Source organism: Cryptotermes secundus, unplaced genomic scaffold (genome assembly GCF_002891405.2).
Source record: "Cryptotermes secundus unplaced genomic scaffold, Csec_1.0 scaffold816, whole genome shotgun sequence".
NCBI classification, from domain to species: domain Eukaryota; kingdom Metazoa; phylum Arthropoda; class Insecta; order Blattodea; family Kalotermitidae; genus Cryptotermes; species Cryptotermes secundus.
The window spans coordinates 3908458-3926554 of NW_019724601.1; the positions used below are offsets into that span (position 1 = coordinate 3908458).

Consider the following 18097-nt stretch of genomic DNA (forward strand, 5'->3'; position numbering starts at 1 on the left):
AACTAACCGCTTGAGCTATGGCGCGGCCTAGCGTATCTTAGTTGCAGCCCACCATTTGAGATACTCACCGGTTGGCATACACTAACTGTGAAACTTTCCATTTATGATTTTTGTCTCTGGTTATAATTAGTTTGTTTCTTTGAATTTAAGGTGGATGGAAGCAACACCAAAATTGAAGATGATGTTTACTATAGTGCACACTCATCACTGTTCGGGTTCGATAATCGCAACAGTCTTTTGGCAGAATTTGAAGCTGTGAAGGAGGTAAGGTAGTTTTGTGCAGCTACGTCTTTCACACCATGATAGCTCAATCTTTGAAGAAGCTGTTACTTGTGTATTTGTATTGTTCCACACATGAAGCCTATTAAAATTAGGGGATTTGTGAAGATATCTCATGGATTTACCTCTAGATATGAGTGTAATTGAAAGCTGATTTAATCTTTTTAAGGTTTTATTGTATTGTATGTTGAAGCTGTTGCAGTGTTTTGACGTACATTGCAGTCACCATGTCGTGATTCACCCTCAAGGTGGGGGCTACGCAGAAATATTGGAACAACTTTGACATGTAATATGCTGAGTGGGGAAATGGCTTTTCAGAACAAGATAGGTGCTTAAACACTGGTTATAACTTTCATGGAATAATGAACGCCTAAGATTTTGTTGTATACGAGAGTGAAATGAAATTTGCACACAACCTCTCTATACTGTGATTAATTAAAAAATTTTCATCATATCGCGTGTAGTGGAAAACCCCAGTGTACCTGCATAATCGTATAATCTTTGTTCCTATCTTTCCAGTACCAAGAAACTCTGCACGAATTCATGAGCCTGGATGAACAGAAGCAGCAACACAGAGTAACATCCAGCTCTTCAACTTCAAGGTAGAGAAATATTTCGGTTTTTGTCAGAATAATGGTTGGCCATATTCAGGGAATTTCTGTTGTAATCCATTAAGTAACTGGTTTATTGTCATACAGAAAACCCTCACTAACCCGGCTACAGTTGAGTGCATACTTTAAAGGACACATGGCATTTAAGAAGGTAGATGAGTCACTTGTCTGTTCAGACAAAACTTCACAGTTTCTTCAGACCTACATTATTATGTTCAAAAACAAGTCCCTTGTCGTTGAATAAATATATTGTTTTTTTTCATAGTTTTTAAATAAAAGCTCTGTGGTGATGTCTTATTTATTTTCATCAGTACTACTTAGTGTCATTCAACTTTCCATTTATTTGTGTTCCAAGATTTTTTCTTTTAGGGCTACCTTTTTGCTTCACTAATCTGGATTATTGCTTAATTCGGATTACCCCCCCCCCCAATTCCTGTTTCATATTCAAGAGGTCCCAGATTTAACTGCCAGTCTGCAGGCAGACTATCATGGCTGAAGTTTTTCATGGTTTTTCTCAGTTCTTGCTTCCCCATGCTTTCCAGGTTATTGATCATTAAATATTCTACCATTGAAAAATATGTACATTGAAATGCATATTTGCTGAAACTCTTGAGGAACCTCTTTTCTTACACTAACTCAAGGTTTTGACTTAAAGGGAGTAACACAGAACTGTTCATATTCTTGGAAGGTGTACAGTATGTAATTGTTATAAAAATATTTCTCTATACCTAAGCAGTTTAGCAGCAAGTCACCGTAGCTGAACAGTCTAAGGCATGCACTCTCTTCACTCGCTTTGAAGCTGGGATCGTGGGTTCGAATCCCACTCAGGGCGAGGATGTTCAGTGTTTCTGTGTGTGTGTGTGTGTGTTTTTTTTCTGTGTTTGTGTTTAGGTAGTGGCCTTGTGACAAGGTGATCACCCACCCAAAGAGTCCTACCAAATGTCTAAGATCTTAGTAAACTAAAGTGAAACAGAGAGTTTCATGGAAGTAGGCCAAGGCCCAAATTGGGGCTGTAGCGCCAAAGAAAGAAGAAAAAAACAGTTTAACTCTATTTACACACACATACAATTACATCATCAATAGTACCAAATTAATTTTCAAAATAATTAATGGCATGTGAAATAAATGCATGGGTTGTGTGGGAACAGTTTGTGGGAGAGAGAAAAATGTGAATTTGGATTGATTCCACCACGTTCACACTATGTGAGCTATGAGGTTCTCACAGTGATGACTGGAGATTACAGTCTTCTGAGATGTTAAAGCATGTGGTTTGGTAGATAGTAGCATATTGTCATGTATTTAGTGACTATAGATGGGGTTTAGATTCATAATTGGGTTTACTGGAACAAGAAACGTGTGCGCGCGCGCGCGCGCGCTCCCACACACACACACACACGCGCGCGCGCNNNNCACCCACACACCCCACACGCACCCCCCCCCCCGCACTAGTGTCCACAGCAGCCTCAAATGGTGGATGTTCCCCTTCTTCTGTGTTCCTGAACTGCTCACAACTGAGCCCCAGCAGTCCCCTAGCTAACTGAGTCCACTTCACTGGACTGGCTGTCACTATCTATCCTGCTTATAACATCACTGCGCCGACCGCTTGGAAAACACCATTCCTCTGTTGCTGTTCCATTATTGTGGTCATGTCTCATGGGGTTCCCATTATTGTTGTATCCATTGTTGCTGTGGAAACATGCTTGTTTGCAAAACCACTCTTTAGTAATGTGTGTTGTACATTTGCTTATTTCGCTTTTGTTGCCTAGCAAAGGGTCTACATGCTACAATATATTACATTTCACAGTGTGCCTTGTGGACTACAGAACAGCTTGCCGTGGGATAAATTTGTTTCCTCTCCATCTACTACTAACGTAAGTGCTTTAGCAATACTGCATGTTTTTTAAATTAAATATAGGAGTATTAATGTGATGTAGCAGTCATAGTAACTAAATCAAAACTTTTTTTTATTGCTAGTGGGGTGGGACAAAGTCCCTTGTACTGTGGCCATTTCTGGCCTATAGTACCAGCCCCGGATGATAGGTGAGGGTGATTGTGGATCAATTGGTGGAATGAAGATCGGCAGGGGTAACTGAAGTACTTGGAGAAACCCTGCCCCAGCACCACTTTGTCCACCAGAAATCCCACTTGACCAGACCTGGGATCGAACCCGGAAGAGAGAGAAATACACTTCAGACAATATGACTGCAATGTTGGATTTGTTGTCCTAGCAGCAGTGACTATAAAAAGAACAATCTTATGGGTTGTGATGCCATGTAGTTCAGTAAAAGTCCATCACTGNCTGGGATCGAACGCGGAAATCAAAACTTAGAGAGAGAAATACACTTCAGACAATATGACTGCAATGTTGGGTTTGTTGTCCTAGCAGCAGTGACTGTAGAAAGAACAGTCTTATGGGTTGTGATGCCATGTAGTTCAGTAAAAGTCCATCACTGTTTCAGAGGGACATGTTGCCTGATAATGCTAGGTTTCTTGCTTTCTTACTTTTTGACCCTGAATGTGAGCATGTTAAGTTCTTCCAAAATGTCATTGGGCTTCTATCAAATTATATAGCAGTACTACCCGGAAGTGAGTACTCTTCAGTATGATTGCAATATCAGAATATTCTCCCAGAATGCTTTATATTATAAAGGTGAAAACTACCATGTTTATGTCTGCTTTTAAAAACACTAAAAGTTGTGATATCTAAAGAAATTACACTTGTCATTTTGCATATTGTCACGTGTATGAGAGACTATAGATGAGGGTTTTGATTGGTGGTTGGATTTATTGACCACTTACGGATCATAACTACAAGTAATTATATCACCATTACTAATCTTCACACTTTACAAATCACTAGAGCACACAATATGTCTTCTCAGTCTGCTTTTGCCAGCTGTTTCCTTAACAGTATCCTCTGCTATCATCTTTACCTGCATAGTGCAAATACATCACAGTATGTTAGGTATAGTCTCAAGAAACATAGGTTACAGATGTCAGAAACAAGACTACCATGGAAAATGTTTGGATGTATAAATGAGGAAGTAAATACTTTTGGAAACCGATGGATTCATATTTCTTTAACCGAAGATGAACTCGCCTCTTAAAGCACAGTAGTTATTATATGTATCATGAGCTTTACCATTAAAGAACTATATTCTGCTCACCCAGTGATTTTATGGCTGTGCTATGGTTTTCAGAATAAGCAGCGTTTTTTTTTCAAAACATCACTAACATTGGTTAATACGTTTACCACATGATTTAATATTAAAAACTCTTAAATGTGTTTATAAAATATATGTATATGTTTTATATTCTCAGAATTAACAGTGATTATTTACCAACTGCTCTCTTTAATAAAGACAAAACATTTTTTCTGTGATGTTGAAACTAAATTGTTTGATATTGTTTTTCCATCTTCACGTTTCAAATGGTCAGATTACACTGGTTTCATATTAGTCATTAGTGAACTGGCAAAGAACAGATTTAGTATCTGTTTTATATACTGCAAAACTGAATTTCCATTATGTAAGATTTGAGGCTTTCACGGCGGTGCCAAATCCCAGAAGACTGCTTTCTTCTTGAATTTCCATTCATCATCATGTTTCCTCTGATCTGTTAGTGGGGCACATATGTGAGCACTTGTGTGTATCTTCCTTCATGTTTTTTTTGTTTGTTCCTGTTTGTTCAGGCTTGTTTATTTGTATATATTTGTGTGTGCATGTGGGAGGGTGTCTTTATTACTGATAAGTGGTAGGTGTAACTACATTGATGACAGTCAAAGTCCTGATATTATATCTGTTCTTTGTTGCAGGTGGCAGACAGGGAGGTGCAGGTCACGTGGCCCCTTGAATTTCGAAATCAGGAAAGCCAGACTTTGTAAGTAATGGTGTATTCTTCATTCTCACCGCCTTAAAATTTCCAGATTCAAATGCTTCCTGAATATCTTACCCTCCCACATGAGGTTTCTGTAGTATGTCTTACCATTTCATGTTCATTTCACAGCTATACTTGAAGAGAGGTTAAAGAAAGATATTTTTTGTAACAATACATTTCTACCCTTTACTAATGCAATATACCCCTTTGTGCATGCCTACTACTACCCCTACTACTGCTTCTTTCCTTTCATGTTCCCTGTGTCTGGAAATTGAGATGTACTGCCTGGAGAACCCTGAAACTGGAAGGGGATTTCTAAATTTCTATTTTGTATATTATTCTAAAATAATTTCAGAGGTACAAAGTCAATAGAAAGTCCGTCGAGTGTAACAATGTTTTTAGGTCACTTCTTTATCACATTTGCCTTACATGTTTCGGTTTAATAAAACCATCATCAGAGGCACATATTACAAACACATGAAAACACTGGCGTTGTTTAAATGTACACAGTATATATGCTGCGTGGACGCTGCTACAAATGTCGATGTGTAAAAGCACAACACTTGCTAGGAATATTGAATGCACGTTCAACTCTCGTTTTCATGTGTTTGTAATATGGGCCTCTGATGATGGTTTTATTAAACCGAAACATGTAAGGCAAATGTGATAAAGAAGTGACCTAAAAACATTGTTACACTCGACGGACTTTCTATTGACTTTGTGATTGATAGTGTAACGGACCAAAAATGAAGCAATTTCAGAGGTAGTTTCCTTCCATTCCAGCAGGCAGCTGGTCACTGCAACCTCTACTGAAGCGAGTTGCCTAGTTATTGAATGTTCTACATCAGTTTGAGAGACATTGTGTAGACCATTGGTTCTCATTATTCTTTTTATTTATGTTATATGTTTTGTTTGGGGCTGTATCTTTTGTTGTTGCAGTTTGCATTCATTTCAGTCTGAAAGTATATTTTTTCCATTAATTGAAATTTTTCCACTTTGACTTAATTGTGTTGCCTTTTATTGATTGTCCACCCAATCAGTCCATACCAGTACTAGCAACTTGGTGTATAACAATTCAGCCTAAAGCTTTCAAATCTGATGCCCCCCCCCACCCACCCAAAAGGCAACTCCATGTACTCTGCTGCAAGAGTTACAGAAGCAAGAAACTGCCATCTTTCCCGAGTTGTGCTAAATAAACGGTTTTACCATATATGCCCTGACATAGTTCTGTCAGAAAGGCAGTGAATATTTAGTAATGTCTTGTTCTGCTTCCTTCACAGGCCCAACAGTACTGGAGACATGAGGCAACAGGTGCAGTCCTTCATCAAACAGACAGATCCAGGTAATGGCTCTCATGAAGCTGCTTTATTTGTGGGTTTTTTTTTTTATTTCTTCCTCATGCTTCTCAGCTTTAAATCATTTCCAGGTGATTTGTGTTGATTATAAAACTGTATACATTAATTACTGCATGACAAATATAAACCCTTTCACGTCCTCCTTACCTGTCTTCAGATGGCAATGCCATAACTGTAACTGTAACTTACTCTAGCAGCATAAAATAATAAGAATATTAATCTTGTTTGCAGACAACTTCATGATTATAGATGAGGAACTGTGTCATGAGAAGCAGCATATGACCACTTCAGTCTCCAATTTTGAGGTTAGTATTTGGAAGCTCTAAAAGAATATAATAACAACTGATTTGTTAATATTTCTTATGTTGGTAAGGAAAGTATGTGCAATAACTGGAGTAAGAGCCATGGCACAGCTCTGGCTGTTAGCTGCTGGATTCTTACCACAGACAAAGGGATATTGATAAAGCCAGTTGTCATTCTATCACTGCTCTGCTTTCATCTCACTGCCCCCCAAGCAACCTGCATTTCTGAAAATGTTTCTGTTTGCATACCCCTTGGTCTCAGAGTGAGATTTCACATATCCCTTTCGAATGATGATTTCGCTTGTATCTCATATTATGTGTAATTGTATAACTCAGTCAGCATGTGCAAGAATGACTTCTTCACTTATGAGATGAGAGTATGGAAAAATTTCAAGAATCTAGACAAGAAAGAAAATTTTCTCTAATATACCAGTTTTTTTTCGCTGTAATTTATAACACTAGCCAATTTTCACAGTGCACTTAAATATACTGTCCTGTTTACCTGAATGGAAGATGATTTTGAATGCTGACACCCCCACACTAGGAAACACATGTGCACAAAACAAGTAATTTTAGGAGTTACATTTTTAGTGGAAGAAAGTTAATAATAGAGAATATATTATGCATAAAGTTTATTCAAGTTAGTTTTCTTCTTTAAGTCACTAAACTTTATTCAGCTTCATCAGTCTCAATCTGTCCACCATTCCCTTCTCCTGTATCAGTTTCTATGTCTTCACAGTTCTCATCATCTGTCTCTCATTTGCTGCTCACACTCTCATCTTTACTGTCAGCATTTTCAACCTTTCCCTTATCCTCCATTCCATACACTTAATCAAATATACAACATTCTTTAAATCCTGGTATGGCAAGAACCATTGCCATGGTCTTTATCCTCATGTACAGAAGGTTACACTGGGTTTCATTATCGTCCTGTGATGTCAGAACAGATTATCCTACAAAGAGCTATTCAGAATACACTTGTTTTACTTGATAATTAAAAGGTATATGCACTAGAATGTGTAAGCATGAATTCATCTGTCCACATGTGATTAGGTATGATTCACTGTGTGAATCAGAGATCTGGTGTCTGATATTAGACCTAGAGATGCATTCAACAAGAGCATTCCTTGTATGTTCATTAATGCTCTTGGGCTTCTGTTCCAAACAAGTTGTAACCAGTCTGCCATCACTTCATTCAATCACCTGTCCATTGCGTAGACACATTAGTGTTAGCCCCACAAGCAGCTGCAGACCTGTAAATTGTGCCCTGAAACATTGTGTTGAAAATAATAACAGTAAGATGCGTAATGTCCAGAAACATAATACTTGTATTAATGTACCATCATCACAGACTTTTAGTTCATAATATTCTTACATTGACAAAAATTATAAGAACACTAAGAAAAATAAGAGGTAAAAATAATGCAAAATGCAGAATGCTGCGACATGATGGAGAATTTGTGTATCCAGATTTAGGATCGGCACATCAGAGTTCATATAGAAAGATAATCTTCTTCTCTTTTACCATAAGCTTGTTTGCTAGCATGATTGTCCCTCAGTATTTGTCAAGGCATCCTAAGTAATATCTTCCATACACAAAAATGAATAGTGATTTTCACATGCATCCTATATATCTCACTCATCTCATCCTCCTTAATTTAACTCTAGCAATATTAGCCCGAGCATACAAATTGTACAACTCATGCTGTAACAGTTTTCATTCTTTCTCAACCTAAATATGAAACATGTAGATGTAGATGACTGCAGATTATTTATTGTTTTGTAGGAATGTTCAGTCCCTTCATCAGACTTTGTGCAGATAGAGCTGCAGATTTCCACCGTGTTCCATCCTAACACAGAGCTGGTGAGGTGGGTGCATGACACTGATGCACTGATTTCTGTAAGGTAAGAAGTTATGTACCTTAACATGCAAGGTTTAGGTTTTATTTTCATTCAACTGAGTTGGATCTCTCCATTATTTTGCACATTTTTGTTTCTAATCCAGATGATATATAATTAGCATTTTGACTTTTGCACTGGAACATTTTTGTGTCTGAATAATATCTGGGGATGGACTCTGCTTAGTGTTCTTATGGGTTGCTTGAGTTCCTTCGTTCTATGACACAAGTTGCCTTGAAAATAGTCTAGGACCAAATCAAATTCATTTAGAAATTGGCAGTTAGGCTGGAGCCTGCTCATGTGTGCAAGTACACAGCTATAGGAATTCTTCAGCAGAAGTCTCAGAGGAGAATGTTATGAGTGTTGCTCAGAAAGCTTTGAATTTGGAAAATGGATTATCTCAAGCAATAGGCTAACATCTGATATTGCCAGTAAATGTGAAAATTTGGTGACAACTAGCAGGCAGAGCAAGTTTCAGAGGAGGTGTGCAGATTTTGAAGTAAGGAAATAGATTGTCTCTAGCAGCAAGCTAACATCCAGCTTTGCTATGATTGGGAAAATCAGTGATGGACTCGATGATGAGTTCCATATGAGAATACAGTGTGTACAGGGTTGCAATTTGGTGAAGTGCATCACCTCTAGCAGCAGCTCGGTATGTGCAGAATGAAGATCACCTGTGACATGTATGGCTTACAACATGCTATGATGATGTCAGAGTGAGGTGCTGGAGGTTTCTTGTTAGACATTACAGATAGAATCAGAATTCTGTTTGGTAGCTGTGAGACCGTCCTCGGGTCTGAATTATTGCCAGAACATTGTGCTATTGTGTCCACAGTGTGTCATGAGGATGAATCATGAATTCATCCACACAGCAGATAATAATCTTGACTTTGTATGAAATATTGTCAGCAGTAACAAAATGTGTTTTATCCTGTACAGTTGCCAAAGTGAATGAAAGTCTCATATAACAAAATTTTCATTTTAGCCCATAACCACAGAATATTGGCAGAAACACTGAAATAGAAAGTTTATGTTGGATGTATTTTCCTAATACCACATCATGTACCAGGAATTTATTTCTGATGGTGCTGTAGAAGTGTGTAAGAAATGTTTACCTATCTTTGGGAGGCAGTTCATGTGAAGTTTCCTGTAGCGGGTGACCATAAGCTGGGTTCTTTTCCATAGTAACAGTCACTGCTTGTGCAGCAGAAACACACCAAGCAATAATGTGCTGCCTTCCATCCTGACATTGCACTTTGTGTTATTCCCTCTTTCTGCAGATAAAGGACTAACTGAAAGGCTTTACTTCAGTGATGCATTAGAAGTTGAAATGGCTATAAATTTTATTGATATTCCTTGCACTATTGTAGCAGTGCACGCACATGCTCTTGCATGCATTTTTTTTTTCGTTACTAATACTGTAACCTCCAAGTTAAAATCTTGCCAACGGTCCCGTAATACAAGGGGATGTCCCCTAAGGAGCACGTCAAGAGAAGACCAAGGACTGTCCTACTCCCCGATTAGCCCTTATCCTTTCATATTCTTCAGAATCTTGTGTACTTCGGCTCACTTGGCTAACTGGAGGCTGAGAGATCGAAAGAGCGTCTCCTGAATCGATACAATGATGAACTATCGGTGTGCTCACATCCATCGCTACTCTTTCCTATAATTAAAAAACTAACTTCTCGTGTTTTCCTGATTCTCCTGTGTCGTGGTCATGCCTGACATCGTCACCACATTTTGCAGCTGTTCACTAATTACTTCAGTTTCTGAAGTTTGAAATTTACTGAAGCTTTGACAGGCCCTGCCCACGTGACAGATTCACAGGGACTAATGGTGCCTTGCAACATCTGGTCTCTGTCGTTCACATTCATGACGCTGACGGGTACCTCTCATCAAGCTTGAGTCAACGTCCTGGCTATGTGTAGTCCCCATTGGTAAGATTTTTTAAAGCTGGATTCCAGTAGCAAGTTCACCGCCTCCATGGGATCTTTCAGCTGTGTAATCACAACCCTCTCACATCAAGCCAATTTGTTGGCTTCTGGAGGCCATAACGACACATCTTCGCCCAGTCTCAGCACATGCCCCATCAAATTTATCATCCTTTCGTCGTGCGTCACGTTTTTCTGATGTGACCTGTGTCTCCACACTGTCCTTCAGTACTGCGGCGCTTGGTCGCTGGTGACCATGTTCTCGTGGGGCTCTTGCCCTTACACTTTGCCGCTTCATCAGTGGTCCAGGTGCCGCCTTTGTAGCCTCTAGATTCAGAGCCTGGTTAAGGACTTCACTGAGGGACACTTCGATACCCATGAAGGGGGGCTGCTTCACGTCCTGGCCCATTTCTTCATTGACGGATACATAGCCCCCGCCCATCTGGATGAAGTCTTTTCGTAACCCTACAAGGGCCCAAAGGGCCAACTTGTCAACGGCCGCAATAACTTCTTGGAGCGACTCACCACACAACTGTAACCTAGCTTTGAGTTGTGACCGGCACGCCGCCGCCAGCTGATGGTCTCAGTAATGGACCTCTAGCGCACTGTCTGTGTCGGCAGCTTGTCCCTGCAGAATGGCCTCCTTCCTGGCTGTCCGACGGTTCTGATCGCGAAAGACTTCAGGCTGTCTGTGAAACTTTCCAAGAGACTTGGAACCATGAATTTTCTGCTGTCTAACCACGATGTTAAAGGTCCCTCTGTCCACACTGTCCCCGCACCATGTCCAGACTTATACTGCCGTCAGCTGCCTCTCGAAGTTTCGACATGCGGGTTTCAGGTCGCGTCAGTTCGCTTCTCCGTCTCTCCCTGTCGTGTGCAGCTCACTACTGACCTCAAGAAGACTCTGGGCCTGCTGCTGAACCAAGACCATTACTCCATCTATCTGCCAAGCACGTCTGTTATTGTTTCGCAAATTTCACTCTGGGCAGCCACTATGGCCCGTATTTAGCATTTCAGTTTCGTTCTGTGGGCCGCCAGTGTTGGCCGGCCGTAAGCTGGTCTGACCAGCGCATCTCTGTCTTCTTTTTTTCTTGTCACCTTGTCTCGGCCGTCGCGTATTGAATTTTGCTGCTCCAAGACTGCGTGCAATGCTGCATCCATCTTCAGTCCGAGTTCTGACACCAGTTTTAACGTTTATCATGTTTTGGAACAGTTATTTTCAGTTTGTTACATACGCTCTCGGCGTCAGTTTGTTTTAGTTAACTGTTCTTTCCTTCAACATACTGCAGTCTTTACTTACATTCGTCTCGTCGCCACCAACTGGGTACTCGCTACTTTTGCTTTCCATCGCACTAACTTCTCACGCCACATTTTAAGCATAGTCGGATTTAACTCGTTAATTACATTTTATTTCGGTGTAGAAAATGGAGCGTATGATGCAACACAAAGTGAATGTGATTTTGTTTGTTGAACTGCATAAATGGCCAAGTGAAACGTGAGCGGTGTTAAAAACAGTTTATGGTGAATCCCCAGGCTAAAGAAGCCACTGATATTAAAGTCCAAGGTCCAAACAGTGTTGAACTGTTTTTTCGACATCAGCGGTATCATCCACTTTGAATTTGTACCCGAAGGGACCGCTGTAAATTCTACGTGCAGGCGTTGAGAAGGTTTACTGATGCCATGGGGCGCAGGAGAGGAGAGTTGTGGAGAGGTCGCTCATTGATTCTTCACCATAACAACGCGCCGGCATATTCTTCACTTCGGGTATCGCAGTTTTAACAGGAAAAGGCATCTCTGCCATGGATCATCCACCATACTCTCCTGACTTGGCTCCAGCTGACTTCTGGCTGTTTCCAAAACTCAGGAGCGTTTTGAAAGGAAAGCATTTCTCGGACGTTGAGGACATTAAATCATATGTGAAAGAAATTTTGACAGACATGCTTGTTCAGGATTTTAAAGAAAACTGTTTTGAGCAGTGGCCGAAGCGCTGGAAACATTGTAAAAGATTGGAGGGAGATTACACTGAAAAATTGTACGTTTGCTGATATCTGAAGCTCTTAAAATAATATTTTTTAAAATTGTATTGAACTTATTTGCCCGGCCTTGTACGTAAGCATTTCCAGCATCTGGTGTAGTCTGGGTAAGTTGCGCGTGTAGTTTGTCAGGCTGTTGGTTTGTGGAATCCGAAGTGCCACGGACCGCCTGGACGGGAGGCGTGTCAGTTATTTCCGCCTGAACGGCTCAGTGATTCGCGGAAGACTCCACGATGATCGCCTGCGTAGCGAGTGGTGCCGTGTTCCAACAACATATTTCTGAATCAAAGTACACATTCACTCTCGCGTGACAAGACATTGTTCATTTTCATGGGAGTCTGTGCCATTGGGTGGAACAGAAATCTAGTTACGCAACACTGCATTAAAAATGCCGAGAACACTCAAGGTTTTCGTGCATCTTTTGTTACATCGTTACAGTGGAGGTCACCTTCTGAAATAATTTAAGTGCATCTTTTCAACTCGGAAATTGCGCCCATGAAAGGGAATTTGACGGAATGGAGATTTCCGGAAACCTTGAAAACAATTCCTGATATTAGTGGAAAAGTGTAAGGGTTCATTTATTCCTGTTAGTCGTTAGCCTTCTTACATGCAACTTGATTTTTGAAACGTTTAAAAGTTTTAAACGTTAAAATCTCTTTTGAATTATTGGTGTATGCACATTACATGTTTCGACCAACATCGGTCATCTTGAGGTATCTCTAAAATTGCTGATGAAACTGTTACACTTCCGTCCATAAGTCTCTGCACCCAGGTGTCCTATGGTGATGGGTAGTTCTTCTTATTGTGTCATGTGTAGACATGACCAACTTTAGTCGAAACTTGTAGTGTGCATACATCAATGATGTGGAAGAAAATTTAAACTTTTGAAGGTTTTTTCTTATTGCTAGTGGGGTGGGACTAAGTCCCTTGTACTGCGGCCACTTCTGGTCTATTGTACCAGCCCCAGATGATAGGTGAGGGTGATTGTGGAGCAATTGGTGGAATGAAGATTGGCAGCGGAAACCGAAGTACTCGGAGAAAACATGCCTCAGCGCCACATTGTCCACCACAAATCTCACTTGACCATACCCGGGATCAAACCCGGGCCGCCACGGTGGGAAGCCAGCGACTAACCGCTTGAGCTATGGCGCGTCTAAAGGTTTTAAAAAGCAAGTTGCATGTAAGACGGCTAATAACTAAGAGGAATAAATAAGAGATGTGCAGCAGGATGCTATAATACAATATTATGCAAGAGTGTATGCAGTTCCTGACTGTGAAATGGCGTCAGGAAACTGCGCATGCGTAAAACAAATTACTGTTGTAACAACCGGATGCATTACCGTAAAAGAGTATGCACTAAAGAAAACAAGTTCGGAAATGTACGCACAGGGTGACAACTCTGGCTTCCTCGCTGCCATTTGTTTAATTGTGTCGAGAACCTTAACCTTATGCAAAGTGGATATAGGACGTAAACATGAGTTTCGTTTTCATCGTCAACTTGTGTGCGAACATTTTTTCGTTTCGATAAACATTCAGGGTTTTTTTGAGCGGAAGTAAACATAGGCGAGGAATAAGAACGGGAAAGTTGCATGCGTAGTTCAGTCACACGGCAGTCCGCACAACTTCAATTGCATGTCGGATTCAATCTCGAATAATATTTCTCATGGTTGAATCCCTCTCAGAGGTACTTCCCCGGCCCTCGTCCAATAGTTAGCCAATATGATATCGTACACGGCAGTGTTTGTTGGTGTCTGCTCCTTGCACCTGTTGTTTACAGCGAGTTTAACAGAGAATTACAGACGTCTTCGTCAGAAGCGTCCGTTATTGTTGTTGGATTTTAACCAGATTAGTGTGAAAGCATGAAAAGTGGCAACATTCCGAAATGTTACTAGTCCGTGGTAATGCATTCAACGGTTCTCCGAGTTGGTCATGAGGATAGTCAGACGTAGCGGGGCCAGCGGGAGCGCATTTTTGCAACTTTTCGTCCCGAAAATGCCGTTAAACGATAGATGGGATTGACAAACGGGAATCCAGTGGATTTGGGATGTGTAGTGTGGATTTCGTGAAATTTTATGTTATAATCGGGTTCGCTTAGTCCGTATAGCTGCGGGCTGGATGGCCGTGGTTGGATTGGCAGCAGGGGCAAGATACTTCTCTCCACAGCGTCCAGACTGGCTCTGGGGCAAACTTAGCCTCCTATGTAGTAGGTACCCGGGGCTCTTTCCTCTGGCGTAAAACGGCCAGGGCGTGACGCTGACCCTCTCTACCGCCATCTAGTGGCGAGGTCAAGAATGGTGGTGCTATATCTCCACTCCCCCGTACGTCAGCATGGCGTGTTAATTAATCACAGGAACAACATTATATATTTTAGACTGCATATAATTTTTTTTTTTTTTTAAATGTAATAATTTATTAGTACATGGCTTTGTGAGATTTAAGGTGGATGTGAAGAGTGTGTCTCCAGGAATGTCACACCTTGTAATCCCGTAGGAGGCAACATGGCGTAACATTCTAGAAGCTAGTATTCGTTTGATGGTTTTAACTGTTACGGGGTGCCTCTGATGAAAGCATATTAGTTGTCGAATTATGTCGGGTGATCAAGGTTTAAGCTGAATACATTGCACGTATAGATGTTACATCTGATGGCGTGGAGTGAAATCACATGCAAATATGCGCATAGGTGGGTACCAGTGCTCTTTTCACCGTGACTAAAGCGACCAGAGTGTAAAGTTGACTGTAGACGTACACTTCCGTCTAGTGCCGATGTTAATGCTAGGAGCTTCACTTCATACTCCACACATCTTTACGGTCGTGAGCTTAATTAAGCAAAGTGTTAACATCGCCTCTCTTTGTGTGTCAAAGTCACTGAGTGACGAAGAATGTCCCTGAAAACCGACCTTTAACAGGGACAGTTGATCCAGTGGTCGTGGTCGGTTGGCCCCTTCTGTATCCCTGATGTTACCCCACGCAAGCTGCATGCTCTGGTTCGTGTGGTATGTCCGTGTCAAACTGAACCACGAAATTTGTTCCGAAACATTAAGCTGGTTGAGGCATCATGCTACAAGCCGGAAGGTCGCGGGTTCGATTCCAGATGAGGTCATTGGATTTTTCAGTTGACCCAGTCGTTCCCTCTGCATTATGATCCTGGGATCGACTCACCCTCTAACAGAAATGAGTAACAGGAATCTTCCCGGGGCTAAAGGGCGACCGGCACGTGTGGCTGGTAACCTCGACGTCTCACAACCCTGTGGGCTCCCACAGCCTCTTACAGGAATAGCTTCACCGGTTTTTCTCTTGACTACATGAAACAGCGGTCCTTACAAAACCGATAGAAGACATTCCCGGAATTTCGTTGAACACAGAGGTTTGTTACAGTGAATACTACAGTCTCCTGGGATGTGACACCAAGCACGTTGATGCAGGTTTATCTTCGGGGTAGAAGAGTCACATGCACCCTCAAAATTGAGACAGGATGCTCTTTCGAAACGTCGGCAATTATCAACCAGACTACGCGGTGTCATAGAGAAGACAGTAATCTAATTTTCGACCTAAATATTCTAATAGTGGTGTTATTAAAAGTACGGCCTTCTGGGATGTGACACCATGTAATCTGGTAGATACAAACGTTTCGGACGAATATACTGCTTCCATCTTCATGTACCCAGGAGAAGGAGACGTGCCATTCTTTCAGAACGTTGGTACCTACCTAGCAGAGACAATACGTCACATCCCAAGAGACCGTATGTAACGGGAGTTTTGTTTGTTTGCTCCTTTCTTTATTTGTTTCTCTCTTTGTTCTTCCTTCCATTCTCCTGCCTTCTCTCTGTTATTGTTGGCGCAGCTCACTCAGGGCCTTCTGACCTGGATTTATTTCGTTATTTTATGGTTTAATTACGCTGTCATTAAGTTAGTCCACGGATCGAAGTTTTTTTTTTAATTCTCATAGCCAGATAAATATTTTTGTCGTCATAAGAGGTTGGAACAATATTTTCTGACGCTTGGCTGCTTCGATCGGCGCACACTCTATTTTTTACGGTATAACCAAGACGCACGCGTCAAATACAGAGAACTCTTAAGAGAACGCCGAATGGTTCGACACCCAGAATATTTCCGTCTTTGTCTCAGAGTATACAGGGTGTTTCACGACTTTAGGGCATAACTGCAGGAGGTGATTTCCTAGGTCTTTGTGATCAAAAAAGTTCATATAAACATGTGTCCGATTTTGGGCGGTTACGGAGTTATGACCTTTTTTTCATTCCCGTACACGCCCTCGTGTGAACCGCGTCTGTCAGCTGGCGGGTCGCTATTTTTAGCCAGCTACAGACAGAGTTCTCGTTATCTCGACACTTGAGAGGTACCTAAGGCGTGGTGGGTTGGTATGTCCGGCGCCGTTCACAACCGAGCGGCAGCCAGTGTTGCGACCGGCGGTGGTATTTTCGAAAATCAGCTTTAAGCACAAATAAATTCAAATTAAAGGTAATTTCACGAAGTTAACTTTACATTCATACTTTAAATGTATCATGTATTATGCTGGTTTATTATTTTGTTCCGTTTATTGTCAGTAATCGTTACCTTCTATTCTGAGTTTAAAACGGTCATAACTCCGTAACCGTCCAAAATCGGACACATGTTTATGTGAACTTTTTTGCTCACAAAGACCTAGGAAATCACCTCCTGCAGTTATGCCCTAAAGTCGTGAAACACCCTGTATAGCTTCGAATGTTAGGGCGATAGAGAATCATAAATTGGAAAGAATTTGGAAAGTCGCGGTCGTGACCCAACGTGAGGTTTTTATCTCAGCAGTTGTGTGAGGGGACTGAGAAAAACGAGGAAACCCCACAATTAGGATATCCGTTGACCCGGCTGAGTTTCTTACCTCCGAAAGACAAGTCGAAAGCATTAGCATTTGAGTCAACTTGCTTGGTGCCTCTGCTAAGTGCTGACCCTCTCGCCGCATTCTGCGCTGCCTGGCTCAACGCTTCTCTGCTGCATACTGGAAACGGTGTCGCGCTAACTTAACGTGCAGCCAGCCAGCCAGCCAGCAGTTCTGGTTATCTGCTGTAGTTTGTCGCTGGACCCGTCAGTCGAGGAAAGGGCCTCGCGGTTGAGAGGTGTGTGTGTTTACGGTATAGTGGTTACGGATTCTGTCGTCGACTATTGGCCCGGTCCAGGCAAGTGCTGTTACATTACTTTAAATTAGTGCAATGACAACTTTCGCGTCCCAGACGTATAAAGTGATAATTCGCCGCGTGTGAAATTTTAGTACGCTGTTTTATCACCATTTCAAATGGCAGTTACGAATGACATAATCATCTAAACAGTTATTTACCTCTCCCACCTCATAGAAAACACTGCTACCTACAAAGACCAACCGGTTAATGCTTTTAAGGAAATAATCGTAGTTTATTCTGAAAATCGTATGACCCACATAGGCAATAGTGAAGAGATTTTTAACATTGTAATATTAAAGCAGATGGTACATATATTAACCAGGTTAAGCCGGGAGTTATTGCTTCATACCTCAACATTGTACGTGTCATCAGCCGCAGGGATATGGGTCGGCTCATGTTTATGGACAGGATACCCTGTGACTGGAACTGAACCCTTCTTGAGAAGCCGCCGATTGTGCAGCTACTCAGGACTTTTCCAATATTTTTATAGAACCAGTAGGTTTATTATCGCGTTCACAAGACCTCTCCACTGGTCCCTATTCTGAGCCGGATAGGTCCAGTTCATACCACCCTCAGCCTACCTCTCTTAAGGTCCATTTTAATATTGTCCACCCACCTACGTCTTAGTCTTCCTGATGGT

The 18097-nt window shown here is 41.4% G+C and overlaps 1 protein-coding gene across 6 annotated transcripts in view; it reads left to right on the forward strand.

Moving 5' to 3' along the window:
* LOC111862452 overlaps positions 1–18097 on the forward strand; it is a 120502-nt gene that overhangs the window by 27752 nt on the left and 74653 nt on the right. For all 6 annotated transcript variants that reach the window (XM_033750670.1, XM_023847858.2, XM_023847862.2 and 3 more), the window contains 7 exons: positions 151–264; positions 799–881; positions 2695–2761; positions 4705–4769; positions 6047–6108; positions 6353–6426; positions 8210–8328. In XM_033750670.1, the coding sequence (XP_033606561.1) occupies positions 151–264; positions 799–881; positions 2695–2761; positions 4705–4769; positions 6047–6108; positions 6353–6426; positions 8210–8328 (584 nt within the window). The remainder of the gene's footprint in view (positions 1–150; positions 265–798; positions 882–2694; positions 2762–4704; positions 4770–6046; positions 6109–6352; positions 6427–8209; positions 8329–18097) is intronic.